General features: G+C 36.1%; 3 protein-coding genes across 5 annotated transcripts in view; 2 read left to right on the forward strand and 1 right to left on the reverse strand.

Moving 5' to 3' along the window:
* LOC111800299 overlaps positions 1–13,220 on the forward strand; it is a 16,776-nt gene extending 3,556 nt beyond the window's left edge. The window contains exons 4-13 of the mRNA XM_023683926.1: positions 68–172; positions 2,156–2,327; positions 2,883–4,639; positions 5,480–5,692; positions 6,497–8,764; positions 9,270–9,379; positions 10,148–10,550; positions 10,636–10,941; positions 11,215–11,460; positions 11,816–13,220. Of these exons, the coding sequence (XP_023539694.1) occupies positions 68–172; positions 2,156–2,327; positions 2,883–4,639; positions 5,480–5,692; positions 6,497–8,764; positions 9,270–9,379; positions 10,148–10,550; positions 10,636–10,941; positions 11,215–11,460; positions 11,816–12,907 (6,672 nt within the window). The 3' untranslated portion in view covers positions 12,908–13,220. The remainder of the gene's footprint in view (positions 1–67; positions 173–2,155; positions 2,328–2,882; positions 4,640–5,479; positions 5,693–6,496; positions 8,765–9,269; positions 9,380–10,147; positions 10,551–10,635; positions 10,942–11,214; positions 11,461–11,815) is intronic.
* Positions 13,221–14,000: 780 nt separating this feature from the next.
* On the forward strand, positions 14,001–17,376 carry LOC111799790 (vicilin-like seed storage protein At2g18540). Of its 2 annotated transcripts, XM_023683269.1 has the most exons (3): positions 14,001–14,460; positions 14,570–14,594; positions 17,006–17,376. In XM_023683269.1, the coding sequence occupies exons 1-3, from the start codon at positions 14,050–14,052 to the stop codon at positions 17,116–17,118; spliced, it is 549 nt and encodes a 182-aa protein (XP_023539037.1). In that variant the 5' UTR covers positions 14,001–14,049; the 3' UTR covers positions 17,119–17,376. The 2 variants fall into 2 exon arrangements, with proteins under 2 accessions (XP_023539037.1, XP_023539036.1); XM_023683268.1 differs by lacking the exon at positions 14,570–14,594.
* A 1,431-nt stretch (positions 17,377–18,807) lies between these two features.
* Positions 18,808–21,518, reverse strand: LOC111801147 (alkaline ceramidase-like). Of its 2 annotated transcripts, none has more exons than XM_023685138.1 (3): positions 21,369–21,518; positions 20,319–20,636; positions 18,808–19,602 (listed from the first exon to the last, which is right to left on the reverse strand). In XM_023685138.1, the coding sequence occupies exons 2-3, from the start codon at positions 20,567–20,569 to the stop codon at positions 19,089–19,091; spliced, it is 765 nt and encodes a 254-aa protein (XP_023540906.1). In that variant the 5' UTR covers positions 20,570–20,636; positions 21,369–21,518; the 3' UTR covers positions 18,808–19,088. The 2 variants fall into 2 exon arrangements, with proteins under 2 accessions (XP_023540906.1, XP_023540907.1); XM_023685139.1 differs by lacking the exon at positions 21,369–21,518 and adding an exon at positions 20,941–21,227.
* Between the last annotated feature and the right edge of the window lie 1,056 nt (positions 21,519–22,574).

Here is a 22,574-nt window from a genome sequence, read left to right on the forward strand (position 1 = left end):
TTTTTTTTTTTTTTTTTACTTCATTTTATAATATTCCGGAACTCACTAAATTGATTCTGTATTGTAGGTACTCAAACGAATGCTTCACCATTATGGCATAAAATTTCGATCAAGAATAAGAGTGAGATCGATGTTATCATCTTACCCATTCATTGGATTACTGAATGTTGCAGTAAGGGGATTTTACTGTTTTGATATTGTTTTTTTTTTTATGTATATATATAAGTTACTAGTCCCCTGTCCTTTATTGCTATTTACTATTGTTAGTTTAGGGCTCCCGTTTATGCTTATTTATATTTAGCTGAAGTGTACAGAATGAAAGTAATTATTCTCTCATATTTGGTCTCACATCAACATGATTTTGGTTTGAATTGAGATGGTTGGTTTTAACTTTGACATTAGAGAGTTTTGCTAATTACCGTTTTGTCTTCTTTTTATTGGAGGATATGAAATCTCTTCTAGTTTGCTACTGTTGTAACTTTAAGGCATAATGATTTTCAGCTTTTTTGGCATGTTGCAGATGCTTTGAGTGATCTGTATAAGCATACTCGATGTGTATTTTTTTCTTCCTTTTTTCTTTTAAAAACTCTTTAACAACTAAAACATTGAAAAATAAATAAATGATGTGGATGGAGATGTCCCCACTAACTCTTTTTTCCCATCTCTCTCTGAGACGAAGAAGTCTGTTCACACAAAACCCGAACAACCTAATGGCAAAGGGTAGAGATAACCCTCGCCAAAGAACAACTAAAGGAAGACCTTCCAGTTGTTAATAACTATTTGAAAGTTGTAGTTACGAAGGAGTTTTGTGTGAATTGTGCACCATCAAGAGACACTATGCTTCACATATATACTGATAGAATCAAAACATGAAAACTTATCTTCAAACGTCCTTCGGTTTCATTCTCTCTAAAGGTTCAGTTCCACAGAAGTGCTCTAATAGCAAACCGCCACACTATCATCCCTTTAAAAAAGCACCCATTATCAAGCACTTCCACAAGCCAATCACTAACTTTTCTTGGTAAACAATAGGAAGCCACATTACTCCTTGTAGGATGATCGACTGCCCTTTAGTAGGGAATAAGCAATGAAGGAAGAATCAAAAGATGAAAACTTATCTTTGAAGGTCCTTTGGTTTCTTTCTCTCTAAAGGTTCCGTTCCACTGAAGAGCTCTTATAGCACACCACCACACTATCTTCTTTTTAAAAAAGCACTAGCCATTAAGCATTTTCAGAAGCCAAGCATCAACCTTTTTTGGCGAACAATAGGCAGCCCCAAACTCCTTGAAGATGGCCGACCACACTTTAGTAGCAAATGAGCAATGAAAGAAGATATGGTCTAGAGTTTCTTCATTTGTTAAGCGAAGACATCACATAGAAGGGGAGATCGCTCAGTTGTGAGCTTTTCTTTGCAATCTTTCATAGTATGTAGTGCATTGGAAAATATACTGAAATTTGATTTAAGGAGGTTTTCCCTCGTTCTTCTCAAAGCACACCTCCCTGAAGGTTGAGGTAGGAAAGAGTACCTGAGTGCAAACAAGGAGCATTGAAAATTAATCTATTTTTAACACTGATTTTTTTTCAACTAAACTTATACCACATTTAGAACATTCGACTTTAACCCATGGTATCCCAGAGGTTGGCAACATTAGTTCTGATTTATTTTATTATTATTATTTTTCTTTTGATATCCGTAAGTGTCAAGATCAGCTTGTTCGCTCCTCAACATTGGTTTTGATAAACCATGCTTTATTACATATCTGCAAATAATTCCTAATCTTTAACTTGTTCTAAAAGAGAAGATTTTGTTTGATGCCATTTTTTTAATAATTGATGACTATATAGATAACTGTAGAAAACCAAACATATAATTTTTGACGAGGTGTATCAACCATGAGTCCCCTTGTGTTAAAAACTTGTGCATTATTCTCAAACTGGTGACTAGAGGGCATTGGCATTAGCTGCATATGCATTTCCTACATTAAGCATCATCAGTGCATCCTAATCTACAACCGTGCATCATTCTCATCCATATTATTAAATTTTAAGTTCTGATAATTGCAGTGTATGACTCTTGATGTAAGGAACTTATGCTTTGCTTTCTTTTGATTAAGTATTCTAAGCCACTAATTTCTCATTGTTGTCATTATTGCAGGTTTCATCTATTAAGAATGGGATGTGGGATAGCATTTATGATTCTCTACAAACAATCAATCTACATGAATTATCTAATACACATGTTGAGAAACAACCCGTACATGAGAGCATAGATGTAGGTCCAAGTGCAGAGGGTTCTCTTATTAAGCATGTTCCAAAGTCTATTCATGGTAAGTGGCGTTTGTTTTCCGGACTTATCATCATTCTTGACACATAGATAAACTCACAAGCATGCAAGAACTTGATACTGCTTCCCTGGACTTGAAATGCTTTAGTCTTTTTTTTTATTATTTATTTATTTATTTATTTATTTATTTTTTGTGGAGGAGAAAAAACAAAGGGACAGCACGAGGATCAGGAGTAGAGGGAACCCTTGCCCATGCACTGCTTGATGAGAGTCTTCCTATTTTTAAGAACCATTAAAAGGCCATAGTTATAGAAGAATTTTGGAAATAAGGAACACCACTAAGAAGCTGTATTTTGTACATAATTATGAAAAGAATCAAAAGAGGGACTTATATCTTCAGAAGTCCTAATATTCCTTTCCTTAAATGTCAGAACTATGATCTTAGAATTTTGATTTATATGGTACATGCGTTACATGTCAGAACTATGATGTGTTTGTATCAATTTTTTACTCCTACAATCTTGAAAATAATACTGTAATGAAATTGATATAACTTGATTATAATCCTTTATTTTCATTTTTTTTTTTAAATTTTAAGGCATCAGTGTAGAAGATATCCTCAACAAAGTTGGTCAGCATATCAAGTTTGAGCAGGAGATCCACACTAATGGTCGGTTTCTCCTGGAAAATAGAATTCACATGTTGAAACAGCTCTGCAGCTGTGAGTTCTGGCTTGTGGAGCAATTTTCTGCCAAGGATTTTAAGTCTCTTGGTCATGGGGACTTTTTCACTTTCTTACAGGAGCACGTCTCTATGCTTCCTGAGCTACGCAAGTTTCTTATGCCTGAGATTTCTGAAAGATCCCCTTTAGAGGCTTGCATGTTGCAACGTCAGTTAGTGAATTTAGTATCACAAGCTTGTAACAGCTTATCCGAGAATGAACTATTAAGTAAGCAGATGATTTGTACCCTTCTTACGCAGCAGTTTCCCTCGATCAGTTTCAAACTGACTGAAAATGGGTCTTTGGAAGATTTTATGGAGCTTGTAGCGGAGCAAAAGAACAGTGTTGTTTCAAAGTGTGTTACATTTTCTGTTACATTATTAGGAAGATGTCGTTCAAGAGATTCTTCGGCAACACTGGAGAATGATTTATTGGGTGCCACTTCAGTTATTGCTGAATTTGGACAGGGACTGAGGACCGTAGAATCTGTGACATCAGAGGATGCTATCAAAGTCTTGGTCAGAGCACCAATGTTATTGGATTTGAACTTATGGTCCCATTGGGATATCATATTTGCTCCAGCTCTTGGTCCTCTTGTACCCTGGTTGCAGAATGAAGTTAATACAGAAAACTTTTTGTGTTTGGTTACCAAAGAAGGGAAAGTTGTACGGATAGACCATACAGCTACTGCCGATTCATTCTTGGAAGCTGCACTGCAAGGATCGCCATTTCATACTGCGGTGAAGCTTTTATCTATTTTTGTTCTACTTGGGGGAGAAAAACATGTCCCTTTATCCCTTCTTAAACACCATGCCACCCGTGCTTTTGAAGTTATTATCAAGAACTCTGTTGAAAACATAGAAATGTTTGACAATTGGGCTCGGGGACATGAAAAGGTGTTCTGTCAACAGAACATTGAGCCAGTAGCTTCTGGTAATTTGAGTTTTGAATTGAAGAAGAAGATTTCTATGAGGAACAAAGCAATTCCCTCGTTGTCTAGGTTTTTTGTTGCTTGTCTTGGTTATCTACCGGCAGAGTTTCGTTACTTGGCTGCCGATATAATGCTTTCTGGCATGAGTTTTGTCATTAAAGATGCTGCATCATCTATTTTACACGAGTGTCATAAACCAGAGCAGCGTCTTATGCTTCATGAGATAGGCCTTTCTCTTGGTGTCCTGGAGTGGATTCAGGACTATCACACAATTTCCTCTAGTGCTTCTTCAGATCTGTTCGCTGATGAATCTGCATTCTTGCATGATAGGTCTGAGATAAACAAAAATTTACACATAGGCGGTGTTTTAACCAAGCCTTCTGCTTCAGAACAACACGTCTCTCTCTCTATTGAAGAGAATATGTGTAATGAAAAGATGAACGTTCCTAGCCCGAACTGTACTTCAAAAACTTTTGATGATGCAAATGGCATCAGTTGTATGTCACCTGCTTCTGAACCTGATGGAGATAAGGATGCAGCTCAGATCATCCTATCCATCAGGCGTGATGAATTTGGTCTTGATCTTGATCTTCCCAATTCTGAGACTGGTATGTTGAGGAAGCAGCATGCTCGCTTAGGAAGAGCTCTTCATTGTCTTTCGCAGGAGCTGTATTCTCAGGATTCACATTTTCTGCTCGAGCTGGTGAGCAAGGCTATTGTCTTTCTTGTTAGGTTTATCTCATGCGATATATTATTTCTGACCTCTTTTTATTTTTTATTTTTATAAGAAATTTATTATTCAATATTGTAGTATAACACACATATGATGGGAAGAAAAAAAAGAAGAAGAAAGAGTTACGATTCTTCACATAAAATAGTGGGCTACGTATTGTGCATATTGTTCCTGCACAAAGTGCTCCTCTTCTGCCTTGATAAACTTAATTTCTCACTGGAGAACTTCGGTTCCTTTCCCAAACAAGTTTACCTTTCTATGGACAAGTGGTCTAGGGGTGGGTATATTTGAGCTATTGTTTTAAAAATAAAATTTCTACGTGTGTAGAATAACAGAGGAAGTGTTGTACCTCCTGTACTGTTTTAGGTATCAGCCAATGCTTAATGGCTTGAACCTTTAAATAATCAACGTGGATGGCCTGTGACAAGTTACATAGCCAAGAAAGAGTACTTTTAAAAACCATAAAGATGTGTTTTCTAACATGAAACATATAATTGGTTGTCTCTTATTGTGAAAAGCAGCATTCTCAAATGTTGTGAGTTTTCATACGTAGAATTGCTAACGATAAAAATCACATCAAAATAAACATCATCAAAGGGAGTTAAGAAAGGAACTAGATCCTGGATCATTAATGTTATGAATATTCTTGGTGTATAAGATCCTGCCATGCACATAGCATTTTAATGGTGTTGAACGTTGAGTCTTCCATTTCATCCACCAAATTTGATTTAATTACATGGAGTTGAAAATATCCATTTGATGAACACGATTTATTGCATTCATCTAATCAAACTCCTGATGTTATTTTAGGTTCAAAATGCTGACGATAATATCTATCCACAAAGTGTGGAACCCACTCTAGCATTCATTTTCGAGGAGTCAGGTATTGTTGTTTTGAACAACGAGGAGGGCTTTTCTGCTAAGAATATCAGAGCCCTCTGTGATGTTGGGAATTCCACAAAGAAAGGATCTAATGCTGGATATATAGGAAAGAAAGGCATTGGCTTCAAATCAGTTTTTCGGGTATGTGTAGGGTAACACTATGTTCCTTTCTCTTAATTATATACTACAATATTTCCGTCTCAAGCCTTTCTTTCATCCTCCTTTGTTGGGCTGAGGTTTTTTTCTCCATCCTTCGTAATTTCATTCATCAATGCAATATTTTATCTCCTCTTTAAGAAAAGAGATAAGACAAAATATTGATCATTTATAAGGGTGTACGTGTGCTTTTCCCCATTTTTTGATTCTATATCATGGAATTAATTGTTCTCAATCGTTAAAATTTCAGATGCTTCAAGGATTAGTAAAAACAAATGCACTGACGCCATAAGGCTTGAAAAAGATTTATTATTTCTCGTGTTTAACTGTAATTTAGTAGTTTGTTTGATTAGGTAAGAAGTAAAGAAAGGAAACTAACTACAGAAGGAGCAAAAGCTGTATAAATCTTAGGAATGCAATTTATAGATGCTCTTGATGGTTACACTGATTAAAAGTTTAAAGGGCATGATTATTTTAAATAACATTGTTAGATGTTTAAATCCTTCCATAGCAGGCTGCTGATAAAAATGTAAATTGACTGTAATCTTTGAAGATGATTTAGCAGTACCTTTGTTATGCCTGTTATGCATATCATTGAAAATTTCGTCAGTATGTTATAGAATATCAATGAAGTGGCTATATGTTACGCGCAAACAAACTTCATGCAAGTGTGCATCTGAATGCAAAAGAAACTGAGTTTATTTCAGCGTTTACACCTCTTTATTCCTTCACTCTTTCTTTTTTTTCTTTCCTTTTGATGACTGATAAGTTCTGGTGCTCTTTCTGCAGGTCACCGATGCTCCTGAGATTCATTCCAACGGGTTTCATGTTAAGTTTGATATAAGTGAGGGGCAGATTGGTTTTGTCTTGCCAACTATCATTTCTCCTTGCAATGTTGGCTTGTACGGTAGGTTGGCTACCAGTGCCTCCGATTTGCAGGATACAAATATTTGGAAGACTTGTATTGTGCTTCCTTTCAGTTCAAAATTATCTGGAGGAGGAACTTTGATCAATAATATAGTGAATATGTTTGCAGACCTCCATCCGTCCTTGTTACTCTTTCTTCACCGTCTCCAGTGTATTAAGATCAGAAACATGCTTGACATTTCACTTATTGTAATGAGAAAAGAAATTGTTGGAAATGGCATCATTAGGGTTTCTCACGGGGAAGAAAAAATGACTTGGCTTGTAGTATCACAGAAGTTGAAGGCTGATGTTATTCGTCATGATGTTCAATCTACTGAGATCTCAATTGCATTTACACTCCAGGAAGAAGAGAATGGGACTTACAGTCCATTTCTAGCCCAACAGCCAGTTTTTGCATTTCTTCCTCTAAGAATGTATGGGTTGAAATTTATAATTCAAGGTGATTTTGTTCTACCTTCTTCCCGAGAGGAGGTGGATGGTGATAGTCCCTGGAATCAATGGCTATTGTCGGAGTTTCCTGGTTTGTTTGTGAGTGCAGTGAATTTTTTCTGTTCTCTTCCATGCTTTGAGAATTGTCCAGGGAAAGCTATTACAGCTTATATGAGCTATATTCCCCTCATTGGAGAAGTACATGGTTTTTTTTCGAGTCTTCCTCGCTTAATTATTTCTAAATTACGTATGTCCAACTGCTTACTTTTGGAAGGAAAGGATAGTGAATGGGTTCCTCCATTCAAGGTTTTGAGAGGTTGGAATGAACAATCTCTGAATCTTCTTCCCAATCATTTGCTTCGTGAACATCTTGGGCTTGGATTCCTAGATAAGGATATAATCTTGTCAGACTCAGTAGCAAGAGCATTGGGTATTGAAGAGTACGGACCCAAAATTCTTGTGCAGTTTATGTCCTCTCTGTGTCAGAAACATGATAACCTCAAATCAATGGGACTGGTTTGGTTGGGCTCTTGCCTAAATGTACTTCACAACATGCTTCTACAGTCCTCTGGGCAAACAGCGTTTGAGTTGGAAAGAAATGCCGATCTCATAAGGTCTCTTCAGAAAGTTCCACTAATTCCTCTTTCGGATGGTACCTATAGCTCCGTAGCTGAAGGAACAATATGGTTACATTCTGATTCCTCAATTAGCACAGTTGATGGCAAGTATGGACTCGAAGCTTTTCCAAGTTTGAATTCTAAGATTCGTGTAGTTTGTCCAGCCTTCCTTTCGCTTTTCTCTGTTGATAACTCACACATGGATGCGCCCTCAGTGGGGAATATTAGCAGGATGCTTCATAGAATTGGTGTTCAACGTTTATCTGCCCATGAAATTATTAAAGTACACGTCATTCCAGCTATATCAAATGAGTCAAACCTAAATGGCAATGGAATTTTAATGACAGAGTATGTTTGTTTTGCAATGACTCACCTACTATCCAGTTGTCCTGAATGTAACACCGAAAAGGGGTTTATAGTTTCAGAGTTACGTAACAAGGCTTTCATTTTAACAAATCATGGCTACAGAAGGCCTATTGAGGTACCAGTTCATTTCAGTAAAGAATATGGAAATCCCATTGATATAGATAAGATCATTAATGTGGAAATGAACTGGCATGAGGTTGATAACACCTATTTGAAGCACCCAGTCACCCATTCACTCACTTCTGGACTCGCAAAATGGAGGAATTTTTTCCAAGAACTAGGAATCACTGATTTTGTCCATGTAGTTGAAGTTAACAGTAGCATTGCCAACATGCCGCATACTATTATGATGAATAGAACGTTGGACCCAGAACTAATATCTTCTGATTCAGTGGTTAAAGATTGGGAATCGTCAGAGTTGATTGATTTGTTAACCCTGTTATCTGTTCATGGAAACCGACAGAGCTGTAAATATCTTTTAGAGGTTCTTGATACTTTATGGGATGATCGTTTGAGTGATAAAGTTATGGGTTGCTGTATTTCTAAATCTAGTGGTTCGAGCAAGCAGTTTCAGTCTGCTTTTATGAATAGCATCTGTGATACCCAATGGGTAGTATCAAGTATGGACAACAAGCTTCACTATCCTAAAGATTTGTACTATGACTGTGATGCAGTGCGCTCAATCCTGGGAACCTCTGCTCCTTATGCTGTTCCAAAGGTCAGTTGTAAGATTAGGGTGTTCGCCTGATATTGATGACTGCATTTCAAATAAATTTTCTTCTTTTCTTAATGATGTCCTATGAGGCTATTACTTATGTGAGGTGCTTCCTGACACTCTTTTCCATGTTTTAACATTTTGAAAGAAAATACACTCTTTTCCATGTTTTAACATTTTGAAAGAAATAAATTAAGTGCTTCAACTCTTTTTTGTTCTATGCTACATTTGACAGCTGTCAAAAACAGAGGGTGAAGCAAATCGTTGTTGGAGTGACCTTCCAAGTTATTTGTTGTGCTTCTTTTGAGAATTTACGTGGACATTTTTTAAGCATGTTTAATATCCCATGCAATGAAGTATCGCAAGGCGATTTCCTCAGTTCTTTTGATGCTTGATGAAGTTCCTTATCCATATCTACTGTTTCCTTAATTAGTGAAATGGGTTGGCCTTAAGCTTGTAATTGTTATAGACCTCTAGATGTTGATTTGTTTTCTTGTTGTTGCAACAGGTTAAAAGTACAAAGTTGGTGCATGATATTGGGTTTAAAACTAGAGTTACCCTTGATGACGCTCTAGATATTCTGAAAGTGTGGAGAACTGAGAAACTTTTCAAGACAAGGTACTTATCTCATTGTAATAGTTTGCATTAATTTGCTGAACGGCTGAAAGAGATTATTAATTTGCAAGGACAATAGTTTGAAATCATTTCATAGAACACCAGAGATATTCAGAAATAAAAGTTTAAGCCACCCTGGCTGCTTCCCTTCCAAGCTTTCTTTCAAGATTTTTTTTCCTCTAAAAAATCTGTATATTGCAGAAATTTTCTTGACGTCCTTTAGTTTAAATTATGATCTCTTTAATTCAATTAACTCAGTCTTGTGCTAAGTCTTAAGACCTTTACCGATTGTTGATATCTCGTGTTTCTTGAGATTCTGTGTTTTATGTGGAAACAATGAAATGCTTGTAAGCTGGTCCTGATATAAACTTTAAGGACCTTTCTGTTGGATGATGGAAGTCCCACATCGGCTAATTTAGAGAATGATCATGGGTCAATAAGTGAGGAATACTAACTCCATTGGTATGAGGCCTTTTGGGGAAGCCCAAAGCAAAGCCATGAGAGCTTATGCTCAAAGTGGACAATATCATACCATTGTGGAGAGTCGTGTTCGTCTAACACTTTCAATCAACCTGATATGTTTTCTTTATATTTAGGGACAGTCAGACATTTCGTCACTATTATTGTTAACATTATATATTTCCTTTTCAGCCTACTAATTTTTGTGCGAGATATGCAAGCCCCTCTCTGTAAATACCTTCAATTATATGCTTGAATTTGTTTGATCTTGAACCAAACTGTCCATTTATATTACCTTCTTTGATATCTCAGCATATCACAAATGTGCACGTTCTATACATTCTTGTGGAATGAGATGGCTGCATCAAAACAGAAAATTCTGGAGGAATTCCATTCATGGCCTTTTATCTTTGTCCCTGTTGTGGCTGACTCTGGGCATGAGGATGTGGTGTCTGGTGTATTTTTGTCTCCTAAGGAAGTATATTGGTGCGATCCAATTGGCTCTATTGACAAGATTAAGGATGTATATCTTCAATTCAGCTCGAAAAATATGGTTGATTGTCCCATAATCAAGACTTTGTGCAATATTTATCCAGGGCTTAAGAGATTTTTTATTGACGAATGTGGAATATTTGAATACCCTCCTCTATGCAGTTATCTTCAGATTTTGAAACAGTTATCAGCTGTTGCTTTGCCTTCTCAAGCTAGTGATTTTGTAAGTCTTTACTATAATATATTATGTTATTTTCTCAGAAATAATTTTAGGTAATGGCAACTGAAGTGCTACTTTCATGTAATAGGTATTCCAAGTTTTTCTAAAATGGGCCGATGGACTAAAATCCGGACTACTAAGTTCTGAAGATATGGCATACCTGAAGGAATGTATTGGAAGCTCGGAGTTCACGGTCCTTCCAACTGAACAAGATAAATGGGTTTCGCTTCATCCTTCCACCAGCATTGTATGCTGTTGTGATGACAAGAGATTAAGACAGCAATGTAAGAATATGGGCAAAATAGATTTTGTATACTTCGGTGAGATCGACAATGTTAGAACCGAGGCTTTCTCTCAGCTCTTGAAAGCTCTAGGGGTTCCTCTTCTTTCTGAGGTACACCTCTCTTATTTATTTTACTTTTGTGGAGTCCTGTGGAAATAATTGCATGTTTTTTTTCTTTTTGTTGGGGTGGTGGGGAATGAGTTTCTGAACATTGATTTTTCACCAGATGCGTACAATTGTCTTCATGGTAGTATACCCGTAAACCATGGGGTCTTTTTACAATACTCGCAACATGATTATTTGCTTTGTCCTCCATTTGGACCTTGAAGTTTTTAGAAGTTTCAATAAAGCTTTCAATCTTAGAAATGTCCTTTCTTCATGCAGATTGTAACCCGTGAAGCAAAATATTACGGTTTGAGGGACTCGAGCTTCAAAACTTCATTAATGAACTGGGCTCTTCCTTTTGCTCAGCGCTACATGTACAGTGTGCACCCTGAGAGATACGCGACGCTCAAGCAATCTGGATTTTGTCTGCAAGTAATTGTTGTTGAAAAGCTGTTTTTCAGGAATGTTATAAAGAATTCTGGACGTGCTTCTGATGAACAGGTTCCATGTAGTTGTCTTCTACAGGTAATTTAGTTAAATTCCATACTTGATATTAAAAAGTTGTCAATAGAACCATGGCTTGTAATGCATGAATTTGTGCCGTTTCGGGATTGTCTCGAATAAATCAATGTGTACATTCATATATATGCTTAGAAACAAGGGACATACCATTAAGATATTGAAAAGTACAAGAAAGGATCTAGATTGAGGAAGGAGATTAACAAATTGTTCATTAATTGGTCAGCCAGAGCTGGAAAAAAGTGTTTTTGCATGCTTTTTTGCTTTGTCAAGTTGGAATACTCGCGATTGGAAGCGAATGGTTGAATCTGCATAAGTATATATATACATGTCCTGATTTGTATGATATTTGCTTTTGCAGGATAATATTTTATACACGACCCATGACTCGGATTCTCATTCGTTGTTTATGGAGTTTTCTCGTTTGCTATTCGGTGGAACTCCTGAGCTTCATTTGGCCAACTTCCTTCACATGATTACGACCATGGCCGAATCGGGTTCTACCAAAGAGCAAACTGAGTTTTTCATCTTGAATAGTCAGAAGGTGACGAAACTTCCTGAGGAGGAACCTATTTGGTCTCTTTCATCTGTCACTTCATTGGTCGAGACTCACAACTTACCTCAAACATGTCTTAACCCTACCTTACTGAACGACCATGGATCGTCTTCGAAGTCTAAAAAGAATGCAGGAAATTGGCCGCCTGTTGATTGGAAAACGGCTCCGGGTTTTAGTTACGCTCGTGAAAATGGTTTCAAGACACAACCAGCAAGCTCACTGCCCAACTGCAACCTATATATAGAAAACATGTATGAAGGTATCGAGAAGCAAACAGAGAACTTGGCTCCGATTTCAACAGACACAGACTGGACCTATGATGGCGATTCATCTGCTGTGTCGGTAGCATCGATTGTTTATGGCAGTAGTGATAACGTCGGAGAACTTGTCAACCATGGTGATGTGAATCCTGAGGCTATTGGTTCTCAATCCGATTCGAGTGGCTTTTCCTGGAAAAATCAGCTTAGAACTGGCACCCCCAATCCAGTTCAGGCAATGGCAACTGGGAGACTCGGCGAGCAAGTCGCCTTCAAATACTTAACCGAAAAGTTCAGCAACACAGTAGTTGAGTGGGTCAATGAGGACTTGGAAACTGGATTCCCTTTCGATATAATCATAGGAGATGACGACGACGACGACGACGACAATAGACAGTACATTGAAGTGAAATCAACCAGATCCGCAAAGAAAGATTGGTTCGACATATCAGTAAGAGAATGGCAATTTGCAGTCGAAAAGGGCGAATCGTTCAGCATTGCACACGTTTTGTTATTAGCTAATAACGTCGCCCGGGTTTTGATTTTTAAGAACCCAGTTAAATTATGCCAGTCAAGCAAGCTCCAACTGGCTCTTTTAATGCCCAAACAGCAAAAGGAATTCTCCATTGTCTCCTCCTGAAATGACATTCTTCCTCGTTCAATTCTTCCTGGGGAGCTGGTTTTGCTGCAGCAAACAAGCAACGACAGCTCTCTGGTTCGATTTTTCAAGCTCGTCGAGGAGAATATCTCGACGTCGCTCGGAGGCTGGTTTTGTATGTATGATTTTCAATGGAGGCTTCAATTCTATTTATTACACTATTTTCTGAGTCTCATCTGTGAGAACTCACAGTGGGCTGTTTTTTAATTTTTGCCCACCTTGCAGTTGTTTACATGTAAATAAATTTTGAGGGTAGTAAAGTTAATCTTTTTATAATATTTTTATTTGATTTTCAGTAATTTTGCAAAATTTATTTGTGAATTTTAACGGTAATTATAATCATATTCTCAAAACATTTAATTTTATTGTGGAATTTTATAATTAAATTGTTGAATATTGCAAATATAAGAATGACTTGTGAATTTGCACAAACTACCTATGAATTATAATGTTTTATTTTAGTTGAAAATAAAAAATTAAATTATGGTAAGGTTTAGTTGAAATAATACTTTAATTTAGAGATTTATGCCTTTGGTAATTTTTAAGGGTTTGATTTTATAAATTTAGAGGCACGATCGATCAAGTAGAGGTATTTATTTATTTAACTTACATGGTCTAGAGACGAAGAGAGATTTATCTCTATTAGCTAAATTGGCTTTGAGACGGGTATTGTTATTATTTGTCCTCGTCCTCAACCTTGACCCAAACCCAATTCTCATTTATGTCTCCGTCCCATCCCGTGGACTCGTTAATGACTTAGAAGATAAAATGTTAGAGACGGATCGATACGACCCGTCTTTAATAGAATCGATCTGATTCTCTTAATATTTGTGTTGGATCTTTTCTATCTCTTAATCGAGTTTGTATAGGTAAATATTGGAATGAATATGAGAAATTACAGTCACATTCCATCTAAGATTCTGATGGTAACTAATATTGATTTTTACTATTTTTACTACAATAATAATTATTTTCTTTTGGAAATGGGAAAATCATTTTTTATCCGTACAATTTCCTCAAGTGTTCGACATGTCGAATCACTATGAAGTGCAAAATACGTGTCGTTCGTGTTCACAATCACAACACGAGAGCCTAGAGTTTGTGCCTCTATCAGCTCGACAACAATGGCGTTTGTGTCTCGTTCTGCGATCCGCAATGCAACCAATTTCTCCGATTATCTTCTGCGATCTTTCTCCACTTCCACTAAATCCGCTCACCATAACAATCACCAGCAAACGCACAAATACTTGGAGGCGAACGCCTTCGTTGGCAGCTGGGAGGCGCCGAAAGATCCCAAGGAAGCGCAGGCGAGGCTCGCTCTGCTTCGTAGGGATTACGCCAAGAAGGTGAAGCAGGTGCGGAAGAATTACATTCAGGAGGGCGAGCTCTTGAGACTCGAAAAGCAGCGTAAGGACGAAGCCAAGCAAGAGGCGCTTAGAGTTGTCAATGAGGAACGTAAGAAGCTTAAAGCCGAAGCTGCGAAAGCCCGAGCCGAAGAGCGTAAGGTTGCCAACGAAGAGTTCCGACAGACTTTGGTAAGCGATTTCCATGTCTTCTTTAACATTTTCTTCTTCAGATTTTATTGTTTGAAGATCTTAATTGAAGATAATTTGCCTGCAAATGTATCCATTGCGTCTCCAAAATTTCTGGATTCAATCTCTGCTCTCAGGTTTAGTAGAACAGTTTCCTTTGCTTGAATTTGTCTACTTACACTTTCATGCTACATGTTAATACTGCTGCTCTGGTTTTCGTCTTATCTTTGCTTCCTCAATGCTTCTCGTCGTCTGTTTTTGGTAATTTTTGGTAATTTAATCGATGAACTTTGAATCTTTCAAAAGAATTGCCCATTGCAAATCAAAGTAATCTTTAAAAGGGTGGGGTAGCAAAAAAAATTGCAAATCAGAGTACAAATGCTGTAATCTTCTAAAGGGCTGTGAACATTTAGACCAATATGAGATCACACGTCGGTTGTAGAGGGGAATGAAGCATTCTTTATAAGGTGTGGAAACCTCTCCCTAGTAGACAATAGAAGTGTTTTAAAACTGTGAGGCTGACAACGATACGTAACGGGCCAAAGAGGACAATATGTGCTAGTGGTAGGCTTAAGCTGTTACAAATGGTATCAGAGCCAGATACGGGGGCGGTATGTTAGGTTATGGAGCATACCAACCATATATATATGCTCTCAAACAGAGTTGTACATACTCGAAGTCATCAATATAGACCTTTAGTCAATATTACTCGCATTTTCTCTCTCCTGTTCTTTGTGTTCATCTAGATTGAGTGTGTGCGTTGTTGTGTGATCCTAACACGGTGTGCCAGCGAGGACGCTAGGCCTCCAAGGAGGGTGGATTGTGAGATCCCACATCGGTTGGAGAAGGGAACAAAAGATTGTTTATAACTACGAAAAGGAAGTGAAAAATGACCTTAGGAATAAGACAATGTTGTGTACAACCTATATTTCATAGAAAGGAAAAGAAAAAGACATGAGATCTTTATTCCACAAAATCCATGACCTCTTGATCTTTACCTATCTGCCTCCATTTTTGGCTTTCCTTGGAGATCACAACCTTTAGCTGATGCCAAAGCAATTTCCTATGTTCTTTGTTTACCAATATCAAATGCAACCTCTTTGATTCTTCCTTCTTATCCAGCTGAACAATAAATCCAATGAACCATTTGAATTTCAAGAACACTTCAAACTCCACTTCTTGAGAAGAATTTTGAAGGCTTTAAGCTTTTGAGAAAGACAAAACCTCAACTCAACCAATGTTCAATGGAAATATTCACACTAAGGCTTCAAGAATGGCACAAAATCTTGTGATCAAGTGAAAAAATATCAAATTTGAAAGAAATTGGTCACTGAGTATAATTACCCATCTCCCAAAAGAATTGGGAAGTCGAGGAATAAACCATTGAACAAACAAATTTTAGAACAGATAGGTCTTCAAAAGAGGCTCAACTCTCTTATCTTTCTCATTTAGGGCTCCGAATTAATCACGAACGTTATAAAGGGGAGGGGTTTTAACTCTCTAAAAGGGGTTCAGTAACTCACATTCAAGTCACCTTCTCAAATATCCCCATGTATAATATACCTCTTTTCACATGCTTTCAATGGTGATTGTTTTGATTGAGAGGCTCTTTGAGAACTTCCTTTTACGAGTGGAAATCAATAAGGGGGTTGCCATTTGGTTAATTGGACTAAAGTCTAAATTTCCCTTTATCTTGGTGGGCCTGGTATTGATGTCTGTGGCCAGAGGAAAATCCTGCTTGTTGATACTCATTGAGATAACAGATGCACAAATTTGCAAAGTTAACTTTCAATAGAACATTTAGTTTCTGATTATTATTATGATCTATTACCTCTTGGTGTCATCGAAATCATCTATGTATACAATTACGCCTTATGGACCTTATTGTATTGACATTACGTTGTCACGTTTTCTGGATTGATTTGATTGATATACTCTTTTATGTAGTGTATGTAAAAGACTAGTTTATGCTTTATAGGAATTTATCAAAAAAGAAATAACTACGTAAGTAGCTCAGTGGTAGAACGGTCGACTGTTAACTAATTGGTTGTAGGTTTGAATCATACTTGAGGAGATTTGATTCATTCTGAGTTTTAGAATTTGGAATGAAAGGGTTCGCTTTGACCGTTAAGAGTAGATAACCCGTTTGTTTCTATTGCATTCTATCTCATCGTATTAGATTTTGTTCTGCTAGTTGAGAATCACTGTCAATACCTCGGTGTAGGTCTGGGATATAATCCTATGTGTCTATTTACAACTATCTAAACATAAAAGATCAGTCGGTAGGTACAAAAATTTGACTTCAGTTGTCTTATGAACCATTGATTGGATTGACCAGTCTTGAAATTACTTCCTAAGGAGGATTTTTTAGTTCAAAAGGAAGGAAACCATTTGGTTGTTTTGGAGGACACATGCCCTATATTGTTGTTTGTTTTTATCTTTCTTCTTGCATTTCATTCTAAAAGGGCTTACATTCGATACGATGATATCCACTGTTTCGAGACTCAATGCAGTCATCTAATGTCATTCGATTGGGTGCCATATGCAGATGAAAGAACGAGCCGAGAAGCTCGAGCATTGGAGAATGATGAAAAAGACGAGGGAAGAAAAGAAGAACGAAAAGAACGAGCTAATAAGACGCCAGAGTTCCATGTGGATTGATGACAAGAAGTTGGAAGAGAAGCTCTTAGACGCCATTGTTAATACCACCCCTCTCTGAGCTTTCCTTCCAAGTTTTATTTAGAGAATTACTCTTACATTGAGTGATTCTAACCGATAAATTTTTGCATAACCAAATTTTTGTTCACTTTAGTTGGATTAAGTATTTGAACTTAATGGAATGGAATGTAAGTTCAAATCTACACCTCTAATTTGTGATGAAAGCAGTTGACATCTCGAATAAAATGGTCCGTTTTTTAATACTTAATGTATCTTACTGCATTACTCATTGGAAGTCATTTGTATTGAGAATTATTAGGAGTGAGTCCAACGTTGGTTAATTTAGTAGAAGATCATGGGTTTATAAATTAGGAATACTATCTCCATTGCATGAGGCATTTTGAGGAAGCCCATTGAGGAAGCCCAAAACAAAGCCAGCCCATTGAGGAAGCCCAAAACAAAGTCATGAGAGCATACAAAGCCATGAGAGCTTATGCTCAAAGTAGACGGACAATATCATACCATTGTGAGCTTATGCTCAAAGTAGACCGGAAATATCATACCATTGTGAGCTTATGCTCAAAGTAGACAGGCAATATCATACCATTGTGAACTTATGCTCAAAGTAGACAGAGCTTATGCTCAAAGTAGACAGACAATATCATACCATTGTGAGCTTATACTCAGAGTAGACAGACAATATCATACTATTGTAGAGAATCATAAAGTAAGATACGTGAAAATGAGATGTTTAGAAAATAATATTTTTGTTTGGTTCTCTAATTATTTTCAATAATTTTATTGCATTAGGATAGTTAATTTATTTTTATTAAGTCAAATGATTAGGATAAACTCAATCAATTTAAATTAAAATTTAATTTTCCTTCATTAAAAAATATATTATAACAAATATCTTAAATTTTAAAGATTTTAACTTATTTAGCAACCAATCTTAATAATTATCCCGGCATAAATAAATTTAATAAAATTCTATAAACTTTAAGTACATTAGACAAACTAAAGAATTAATTATACAAAAACGAAATAAGAATGAAAAATAGATAAATAAAGTATAAAATTTGTAGCATTGGCCATGAAAAAAAATAAAGTGAAAGGAGGAAGACTAAATAAATAAATAAATAAATAAATAAAATCCACAATTTGGGCAATTTGAATATAAGGAAAATTTGAGAATTTATAAATAAATAAATAAATAAATAAAATCCACAATTTGGGCAATTTGAATATAAGGAAAATTTGAGAATTTATAAATAAATAAATAAATAAATAAAATCCACAATTTGGGCAATTTGAATATAAGGAAAATTTGAGAATTTATAAATAAATAAATAAATAAATAAAATCCACAATTTGGGCAATTTGAATATAAGGAAAATTTGAGAATTTATAAATAAATAAATAAATAAATAAAATCCACAATTTGGGCAATTTGAATATAAGGAAAATTTGAGAATTTATAAATAAATAAATAAATAAATAAAATCCACAATTTGGGCAATTTGAATATAAGGAAAATTTGAGAATTTATAAATAAATAAATAAATAAATAAAGTATAAAATTTGTAGCATTGGCCATGAAATTTGCACTCCTCCTCCAGGAGTTGATATGTAATGAACTAATTGATTCAAAGCTGTGTCGCTAAAACAACAACTGCTTTAAAGACAATTCTATAGAGCAAATCTGTGAAAGTTCCATATAAGCCAATTTCTATAACAGTAAAAAACTCGAAAACTCGAAAACAGTAAAATAAACCGAAGGTAAAACACAATTTTACAGCTGCAGTAAAACCCAATCTAAATCAACGACAGCCATTCTGAGTATGATTTACATCCATATGAGAAGGGATAAAAAGAATGTCTAATCCTACTGATTATAGCCAGCCAAAACCAAAAATCCATTTCAAGATAAAAGAATGTTGTTCCTTCCAATCCAAGACCTAACTCGACTTCGATCACTGGCTCTTTGGTTTTTGAATCTTCACGTATGGAAACAATCCCAAAAAGTGGACTACGCTCGGGTTCCACTCGAGTTGTTGAGCACGACAAAACATTAAAAATGTATTTGCGAAATAAGAATTGAACCCCATAAATAAATGCCACAATGCATGACCCTGAGGGTTGAAATACCAGCTAGAGATATTCCTGCAGTACAAGCAATCAAAAAGCCAGCAAACAGTACCGAGCGAGATGGTTGTCAAGTATAACTTCGCCAGCCGCTTTGCGTGTACATCGTTCGTGTGAATATAATACTTGTACATTCTAGGGATGCAGATAAGACATAGTATTGCATAATGTACCTTGAAGCCCGCTCCAAAACGTATGATTGCATGAGCAACAGCAAAGGCAGCACCGTAGAGAAATAAGAACGTAGGCATCGTGCTCCGGTAATGCCAATCTGGCGAATACAGGATGTAGATATAGAGGAGCATTTCCCATACCATTGGTGTTTCATCACCTTGCTGTTGTCTGAAAATAAGTTTTATCATTGAATCCAATAGATAAGATACTTTATAATGGATGAAGATTTAACAGAACATGCAACCCAATGCTAAAAACAGTATACATTTGCTAAAGATTATTGAAGTTCAGAAAAAATAATCTCATAGGGAAATCTTCGATACATGTACCGAACCTCGGCTAGAGGGGGGAATAAAATGTACAACGTTGCAACTCCTAACGCATAATACGAACATAAAAATCAGGGATGAGAGGAGGACTAGAACATTCATCCATGAGAGAATAAATTCAAATTATTAATGAAAAAATGAGACGATTCTAACTTCTAAGATGAGCACAAAGAAAACCGAACAGCATAGTTCATTTTTTGGTCGTTATGCAATTGAGAAAACGAACAAAAAATTTCCTTAAAAAACTAGTTATCATCTATTTAGCAGTTTCCTCCTTGCTTTCCCTCGAACCCGAAAAGTTCTAAAAGAAAATTCCATTATCGTGGACGAGGATAAAGCTATGGTTTACCCATATTTTCCTCTATCCAAGCTATTTCTTCCCATACATCCACGCCACGACATTTAGTATTTTGATCACTCATGGGATCTATCTTACATAGGTCGCTTAAATATTTTCTGACTCACAACCTCTAACCTGTACATCGAACTTAAACACTTCGACTCACGTATGTCGTCTTTATTCTTTTTTCTTTAATATAAAGGAAAAAAACTTACACTCGTTGCAAGGTCGCATGATACAACATGCTTCCTATGGCAAGGATCATATTTGATACGTGAAGAACGCTAAACCTCTTCTCGAACCTTTGTCTCAAAGCATTTACGAGACCAACAAATGCTAAAATGAGGCATGGAATATTTGATACCGTGTTGAAAAATTCTGCAATATAAGAAGAGTAGACATAGTTCTTTTCACACCATTCAGGAGATGTAACAGGACCCCAGAAACTAGATATTGTTTCCGCCATTCTACGATTAAGTATGCTCGATAATACTTGAATTGCCTGCTGCTAGGATGGTTCAGAATCTACGAACCTGCAATCGTGTTATTCAATAAGTAGTAAGTCAGTGCATAAATGATGAACACACACACACACACACACACACAAGTCAAAGTAGAAACAATTTCATATTCATCCCAAGCAAATACTGTAACATTCTGAATGAAATATGTATTTGATGCGAAAAATTGGCTGAATTATCAAAGAATTGAAGAACTACAAGCTTGATTGATCAAATTCATGACAGAAAATGGCGTGGATGATGACGAGAATAGACTAGCAAACCAACTGAAAACAAGATGCAGATATGAAAGACCTATAGAAAGAGGCTTTCCCACCTTCCTTCATTCCTTAGTCAAGTAAACGACAATGTCAAAAAATCCAACTCCATCTTTCGAATTTTACTTCCAATAGCAGAAACCGCCAAACCTAGCTCGCACCAAGCTAAGAAACGAATTGCAGCTTTCATGAATCGCTTCCTAAATTCTTCACGCCGCGAATACGAGCGTCAAAAGTAAACTAACTTGAACACAACGACACAAATGGCAACGTTTTCTGAAGCAAATTTAAAACTACGTTGAACTTTTTCCATTTCGTCCATTTTTTCATCACGAATTTCTCATTCGTGAAACAAACAAAATTTTATAATCTCTAATACAAAAATCGCGGAGAAATCCAACTAAATAACCTAAAAAGGCAAATTCAAAACCAAAAACTTCAAAACCGAACGAAAACAAAAATGCTAGAGGCTGAAGAAACTGCTAACCCTTCCGAGATGGATCTAAGCTAGAGAAGAGCCATTGTTGGGAGCTTGAAATTCAAATTCCTGAGGTCTTTCTGCCAATGGTGCGAAGCGATCAGAGGAGAACTGAGCTGAGAGTCCGAACCAATTAGGGCTACCCAGAGGGAAGACGATGAGCGCGTGGTGAAGACATAAAGGAATATGACAGAAATCATTTGTGGCCGTTGGATTAAATACGTCAACGGCTGATATTATTCCGGTCATCGAGCCTTGGCGCGGCTCGTGATAAATGGAATCAAATCCAACTTTACGCGCCTTAACTCCGCATGTGATTTACGCGCTCACGTGCTTGTGAGATCCCACCATCCTTTCTAAAAACATTTTTTTTAATGTTTCAAAATCGCAAGCATATTTTAATTCTTCCAAATTAATTTAATATTTTATTTTATACTAAAAAATTAAACCCTATATGAAAGTAATTTTGAATATCACTTTTTTAAAATTAGTCTAAAATATATAATAATAATAATAATAAATCAAGATGCAAAATGTTCGAGAAGGGGTTTGGTCGATAATTATAAACAAAAATACTTCAAGACATTTTGGTTGTGTTCGTGTTTCTATATAAGTAGTTGTACTCAAACATTCATCCACTGTTGGATGATGAAAGTCCCACATCGACTAATTTAGGGAATGATCATGGGTTTATAAACAAAGAATACTCCCTCTATTTGAATGAGGTCTTTTGGAAAAGCCCAAAGAGTCATGAGAGCTTTTGCTCAAAGTGGACAATATCATACCATTGTGGAGAGTCGTATTCGTCTAACATGGAATCAGAGCCATGTCCTAAGGAGTCGAGTCTCGATTAAGGGGAGATGATGAAAGAGGCCTTGTGGACAATATCATGTAGAGAGTCTTTTAAAAAATGTGCATATAGTAATTACATTCAAGCTTTATCGAGACAGATAAAAATTAATCGGTAATTGTTTGTAACATAAATTTTTTAAAGATATTAATGTTATTTTTAAAATTTATGGATATATTTAAAACGTGATATTATCGGGAATATATATATTTTTTTTGAAATATTTAAAAGTTTAGTAGTATTTTTAAAATATTTTAATTAAGTGCATTTTTATGCAAAATATTGGAAAATTTTAAGATCAAATGTAAAAATATTAAATATTAAATATTATAAGTTAATTACAAAAACAATTTTTTTATTTTTTA

The sequence above is a fragment of the Cucurbita pepo genome, chromosome LG08 (genome assembly GCF_002806865.2).
Source record: "Cucurbita pepo subsp. pepo cultivar mu-cu-16 chromosome LG08, ASM280686v2, whole genome shotgun sequence".
NCBI classification, from domain to species: Eukaryota; Viridiplantae; Streptophyta; class Magnoliopsida; order Cucurbitales; family Cucurbitaceae; genus Cucurbita; species Cucurbita pepo.

What these genes read in the sequence shown, in the direction of transcription:
- LOC111799790 (XM_023683268.1), top strand. Translation starts at nt 14,050, where the DNA reads ATGGCGTTTGTGTCTCGTTCTGCGATCCGCAATGCAACCAATTTCTCC. An exon ending in AAGAGTTCCGACAGACTTTG is followed by an intron (nt 14,461 to 17,005) that starts GTAAGCGATTTC and finishes TGCCATATGCAG; the next exon opens with ATGAAAGAACGAGCCGAGAA.
- LOC111801147 (XM_023685138.1), bottom strand. Translation starts at nt 20,569, where the DNA reads ATGGCGGAAACAATATCTAGTTTCTGGGGTCCTGTTACATCTCCTGAA. An exon ending in CATGCGACCTTGCAACGAGT is followed by an intron (nt 19,603 to 20,318) that starts GTAAGTTTTTTT and finishes ACTTATTTTCAG; the next exon opens with ACAACAGCAAGGTGATGAAA.